This window comes from Salvelinus alpinus, chromosome 18 (assembly GCF_045679555.1).
Source record: "Salvelinus alpinus chromosome 18, SLU_Salpinus.1, whole genome shotgun sequence".
NCBI lineage: Eukaryota > Metazoa > Chordata > Actinopteri > Salmoniformes > Salmonidae > Salvelinus > Salvelinus alpinus.
Genome location: NC_092103.1, coordinates 27,026,915 through 27,033,433, shown reverse-complemented (window position 1 = coordinate 27,033,433; position 6,519 = coordinate 27,026,915). Strand labels below are relative to the sequence as shown.

Sequence of the window (6,519 nt, the reverse complement as noted above, 5' to 3'; positions counted from 1 at the left end):
CTTTGATGGCCATTGGTACGCTGGAGAAATGAGCTCTTCGTGGATGAATCCCTCGGTTCATCCCACAGCGCCAGTTCTGCTTACCAACAGTGGCCCACAAGGGTGAGCGGTTTGCTGATGTCAATGTTGTGAACAGAGTGCCCAATGGTGGCGGTGGGGTTATGGTATGTGCTTGCATAAGCTACGGACAATGAACACTATTTTATTTTATTGATGACAATTTCAATGCCCAGAGATACCGTGACCAGATCCTGAGGACCACTGTCGTGCCATTCATCCATCAACCATCACCTCATGTTTCAGCATGATAATGCACGGCCCCATGTCGCAAGGATCTGTACACAATTCCTGGAAGCTGTCACAGTTCTTCCATGGCCTGCATACTCACCAGGCATGTCACCAATTGATCATAATTGGGATAGAAACCTTTTCCATAATCTGAGGACTGACAACATGACACATCAAAACTGATTGTTCTAAAACTGATTGTTCTATCCTGTTCTTGTGAGCTTGTCATCACAACGATACCTCTCTAGAAGAACATTCTAGACTTGCCTGAAAAATGTTTGGATTCTTTGTATGACCCTTGAGAATATACACAACCAACACATTTCAATGGAAACGTATTCTGGGATCAGATGAAGATGATCCCTTCTGTTCAGAGAGTCAAAACAGATACACTCAATGATCCAGAACATTCCCAGTAATCCTGTACCATTAATCCGCTTTTTACCCAGGATGAATGGACACATTCAAGATGGTAATCCTTCAATTTAAAAGATCCTTCAAATCTTTAGAATTATGTCTCAGTATTGCACAATAGAGAGCAATCCTTTGGTGCACACTTTGAGAGGTACAGTACTGCACAAAACCGCTGAGACTTCAACAGTCATGTCATTAGCTGATACCTAAAACAGCATACCCGATGAGAAGTGTGTTGTTATGATTTGCTACCTTGGCTGTTGTAAAGTGACTTTAAAATCAAGCCTGTAGCCATCTTACCAGACTTAACGCTTCACCACTATTAGCGGATGGCGGATTATGTAGCTCTTACCTGGCCTCAAATGAGGAGTAACAAGACAATACGTGTCCAGAAATCACCTCTCTTTCCCATGTGTTCAATCTGATCCGTTTCCATGTATCCAAACATGGTCCCACTTCATTGATATACACTGAGTGTACAAAACACTAAGGACACCTGCTCTTCTGTAGCGGTCTTTATATGTACCACAGAAGACCCAAGAAATGAAGAGTGCCACCACAGCTGTCTTTTTGGTCTTTTATGTAGATCTGCTATAATATTATGAAAAGACAGGAATACATCAGTCTCCAATGCACCATCTGACAAGTTGTTGTTTCTCTCTCATTGTTTGCTCAGACTGTACAACTGAATGCATTATCCACATTTAACCCAACCCCTCTGAATCAGAGAGGTGCAGGGGGCTGCCATAATCAACATCCACAGCACCCAGGGAACAGTGGGTTAACTGCCTTGCTCAAAACAACAGATTTTTACCTTGTCAGCTCGGGGATTCGATCCAGCAACCTTTCGGTTAACCTTTTGTCAATAGGGGGAGCTGTTAGCATTTTTTTTTTTTTACATTTCCAAATTAAACTGCCTCGTACTCAATTCTTGCTCGTACAATATGCATATTATTATTACTATTGGATAGAAAACAATCTCTAGTTTCTAAAACCGTTTGAATTATGTCTGTGGGTGAACCAGAACTCTTTCTACAGCGAAACTCATGACAGGACATGCGAAGCTCTGAAAAATAGTCTCTGATCTCGGATCAGTTTAAAACTCTGTGTGTGCCCTATGGCTTGACATGAACTGCACCCGCCTTCCCCTGGATGTCAGTAACCAATGAGAAGTGGAATGGTGTCTCTACGTGTTTGTCAGAGTTTATAAAAGGGAATGGAGTGAGATGTCCCTTCTTTTCGACGCTCGCCAGGACGCAAGGGAGGACATCAGAATCGCATGCTCAAAAGCTCTCGTTATTGATCAAAGATATATCCGTCTGTGATTTAATTCGATATAGGTGTTAGAAACATCATAACGAAGTTATTTGAAACCGATTTATATCAGTTTATGCGAGTATATTGCTATTTTTCTGAATTTCCTTAGTATTGCGTTTGAGGATTTGGGCATGTGTGTGCCGTGTAGCTATCGTTAGCTGCTAGTTCCGAAGTTGAGGAGGTCGTTTTACAACAAAGCAACGATTCTTTTGGACAAAGGACACATTGCCCAAGATACTGATGGAAGCTTGTCCAAAAGTAAGAGTTATTTATGATTTTATTCCGTATTTATGTGGAAAAATGTAAACGCAGTTGTCAGCCATTTTTTGCGGCACAAGTCTGGCTGTAACTCACAATGTATGTCTAGTAACGTAAATTTTTAAAATCTAAATCAGCGGTTGCATTAATAACCAATGCATCTTTCATTAGCTGTCCAACCTGTATTTTTTTAGTCAATCTAATCGATAAATAATCGTAAACATAGGTGCCTTTCCAAGATGGCGCCGGCCCGAATGCATGCCATGTTTTGACAGATTACATTGCATAACCACGATTTGTGATGCTAAATATGCACATTTTCGAACAAACTCTATATGCATTGTGTAATATGATGTTACAGGACTGTCATCTGAAGAATTCTGAGAAGGTTAGTGAAAAAATTAACATATTTTGGTGGCGATAACGTTATCGCCCCTTTTGCCTTGATTTAATGCTGGTGTGATGTTAGCTCATGTGGTATGCTAATATAACGATATATTGTGTTTTCGCTGTAAAACACTTAGAAAATCTGAAATATTGTCTGGATTCACAAGATCTGTGTCTTTCGATTGCTGTAGGCTGTGTATTTTTCAGAAATGTTTTAGGATGAGTATTTTGGTAATTGACGTCGGTCTCTGTAATTATTCCGTCTGCTTCCAACGCTATTTCAGATTGCAGCTGCAATGTAGAACTGTGATTTATACCTGAAATATGCACATTTTTCTAAAAAAACATATCCTATACCATAAATATGTTATCAGACTGTCATCTTATGAAGTTGTTTCTTGGTTAGTGGCTATATATATCTTTATTTAGTCGAATTAGTGATAGCTACTGATGCAGGAAAAAAATGGTGGAGAAAAAAAGTTGTGTCTTTTGCTATCGTGGTTAGCTAATAGATTTACATATTGTGTCTTCCCTGTAAAACACTTAGAAAATCTGAAATATTGTCTGGATTCACAAGATCTTTGTCTTTCAATTGCTGTAGGCTGTGTATTTTTCAGAAATGTTTTAGGATGAGTATTTTGGTAATAGGTAACCAGCAATAGGTGTGCAGCCTATTGCTGGTTGCTCAAGGGCAGATGGACGACGACGAATGGCTTGATCCGCATGATATGTTGAACTACGATGCAAGCTCAAAGACTATGAGAAAGCCGGCTCAGCCTGCTGAGCTGAACAATTACCCTAATGTACCCACCAAAAGAAGGGAATACAGCCAGGATTTGGATCAAATGGAAGAAAGGGAGTGCAACAACAAAGTGGAAGGGTTACAAAAAGAGATTGAAGAGTACAAGAAGAAGATTACACAGGTTGCACAGCAGCCGTCAAGCAACCCAGTGTTCAAGCGATTCCTCACCAAGCTTCTGAAGGAGATTGAAAAAGTTGGCCTGCCCACCGATCTCAAGAACGATATCCACTACGACGCCAAAGTGAAACTGTCTCGGCAAGCGGTGACGGAGATCCGGAAGCTTCTGGAGGGAATGGACACCTGGAGAACGGGGGCTCTGGACAATGCCCTCAGCCAGATCCTGGTGGATCTCAAACCACATGACTACGAGGCCTGGAGATGGCACTTTGAGGACACCTTTGGTGTGGAGATCGACACAGTCATGAAGGTGTCTGTGTTTGTCTTAATCATAGTGGTCATCATCTGCAGCGAGCTGTGGTCTATAGTCTCCTGGTTTGTCCAGTTCAAGAGAATCTTTGCCATCTGCTTCCTCATCAGTCTGGTCTGGAATTGGTTCTATCTCTACAAGATTGCCTTTGCTGAGCACCAAAACAAAATGGTGAAGATGGAGGGCGTCGACGCAAAATGCACTGGGAGGAAGAAAATTGACTGGTGGGATAACTTGAAAGATTGGTACAGAGGTGCCATGACTCTCCAAGACGACCCCTGTAAGATGTACTACGAAGTCCTCATGGTCAACCCCATCCTTCTTGTACCACCAACTAAGGCTATCACTATGACCATCACCACCTTCTTCACGGAGCCTCTGAAGCACATTGGTCAGGGGATCAGCGAGTTCCTACGAGCCCTCCTCAAGGACCTACCAGTCACCTTGCAGATCCCTGTGCTCCTCACCATCGTGCTCTCCATCCTGGTCTTCATGTATGGCAGCGCCCAGGCCGCTATCCAGCATGGCATCACCAGACCGCTGCGTGTCGGTGGGCCCAGGGACCCCTCTCCCCCAGCCTTGGATCAGCCCATGCCTGCGGCTCGTCTGAGAGTGACAGACGACAACACAGTGGCAGGGGGGGGACGCCCCTCAATGCTCCCCTCTCCCGCTTAAACGCCGACTAGGACCAGCAGCCAACCAGGGGGCTCAGGACAGGACCTACGTCGGCCAGAGGAGCCCCCCCACAGGGCGCGAAACGAACCGACCAGGAGGTACGTGGAGACCCTGAGGAACGCCGACGGGCGGTACAGCGAGGACAAGATTATCTCAGAGTGTTGGGACGATTTCACCGATGCAGAGGATACCAACCCGCTAACGGTAGAGGGTAATACCGACATCCAGGCAGAGATGCAACAAGAACCAGTTGAAGTTGGATCCACAACAGAAGGCAATGACTCGCAAGAAGCTAAACCCTCTCCAGTGAAAGCTAAACCCTCTCCAGTGAAAGCTAAAGCCAAACCAGATGAGGAGGACGTGGCATCTGACAGCATGGCTGAGCACCAGGCTGAGTATACTGCAGGTCGCCCCAGCCCAGTGCATGCCACTCCAGCAAGTGGTCTCGGGCACGAGCAACATGACAAATTCTTGAAACACAAACCAAAGAGTAATTTTACACTTCAGACCCACCCTGCTAACGCAGCCAGTGTAGCAGGTTTCATTGACAACAATGAGAGCATGTCAGTCGCTGCTCATGCTCAGCTTAAGTAGCACATCCAGTGTAGCAGGTCTGTTAGGCCAACACATAGGCTTCATTCTAAGCGGTATGCTAATGGATATTGGAAACTGTTTCTGGGTACAGTCAGTAAGCCCCCTGTCCTTGTATGTTTAAATGCCAACCACAGCATTTTACATGGGATGATTCAGATTCTACATAAATTGGTAAATAGTACCTTCTCTTAAATCAGCTGATTCAGTGTTTTTAAATTTGTTATCCCAATTTTGTTTTTGCTGTCTCTTTCACGTGTTTTTCTTACCACCATTGTGCTTTTGTTTGTGTGCCTGGTCAATGTGCATGTACTGTCAACACGTGAATAACACCCATGTTTATGAATGACGTATGTATGTTGTGCAATAATCCTGTCACTGTTTTGTGGCAACTCGCCTTCTCTTCTGAAATGATGTGAATTATGTTCTGTGTGTTTAGGGCTCGACATTAACATTTATAGATTTGAGTTTACATCACCCTATCAAACAGGTGCCCTGATCAGAATAGGATCAGTGGTGTCTGGATGCAATGTATTGCTGTTCTCCCAATATCTGAGCAGGATCTTCAATCATCCCTGGTTGCGAGATCCGTGTGTAGCCACGTGTGCACATTTGTTGATATTCCTTGCTAATTAGTGAGTTATAGCAAACAGGCTTCATATGGTCATGAAAATCCTGTAAAAGTCATGGTTTGCGCATCGGCTGCATGTATGCGAGTGGGCCGGGAGACATTGCAGCAGGTAGGCCTAGCCTGTAAAATAAAGACCAAACTAACTAGATAGCCAATTCAACACATATCTTGTAGCAACTACAGTGCATTCGGAAAGTGTTCAGATCCCCTTATCTCCACATTGTTACGTTACAGCCTGTAATTAACGTAATGAATTCATTGTTTTCCTCAATCTACACCAATACCCCATAGTGACAAAGCTGAAATACCTTATTTACATAAGTATTCAGACGCTTTGCTATGAGACTCGAAATTAAGCTCCGGTGCATCCTGTTTCCATTGATCATCCTTGAGATGTTTCTTCAACTTGATCAAAGTCCACCTGTTGTAAATTCAATTGATTGGACATGATTTTGAAAGGCACACCTGTCTATATAAGGTCCCACAGTTGATAGTGCATGTCAGAGTGAAAACCAAGCTATGAGGTTGAAGGAATTGTTTGTAAAGCCCTGAGACAGGATTGTGTCGAGGCACAGATCTGGGGAAAGGTACCAACAAATATCTGCCACATTGAAGGACCCCCAGAACACAGTGGCCATCATTCTTAAATGGAAGAAGTTTGGAACTACCAACACTCTTCCTAGAGCTGGCCAAACTGAGCCATCGGGGGAGAAGGACCTTGGTCAGGGA

At 43.7% G+C, this 6,519-nt stretch overlaps 1 protein-coding gene across 1 annotated transcript; it reads left to right on the top strand.

The window, feature by feature from the left end:
* Positions 1 to 3,332: 3,332 nt before the first annotated feature.
* LOC139544076 (chloride channel CLIC-like protein 1) lies at positions 3,333 to 5,508 on the top strand. Its single transcript, XM_071350811.1, has one exon. The coding sequence runs from the start codon at positions 3,360 to 3,362 to the stop codon at positions 4,566 to 4,568; it is 1,209 nt and encodes a 402-aa protein (XP_071206912.1). The 5' UTR covers positions 3,333 to 3,359; the 3' UTR covers positions 4,569 to 5,508.
* The last annotated feature ends 1,011 nt before the right edge of the window (positions 5,509 to 6,519 follow it).

What these genes read in the sequence shown, in the direction of transcription:
- LOC139544076 (XM_071350811.1), top strand. Translation starts at nt 3,360, where the DNA reads ATGGACGACGACGAATGGCTTGATCCGCATGATATGTTGAACTACGAT.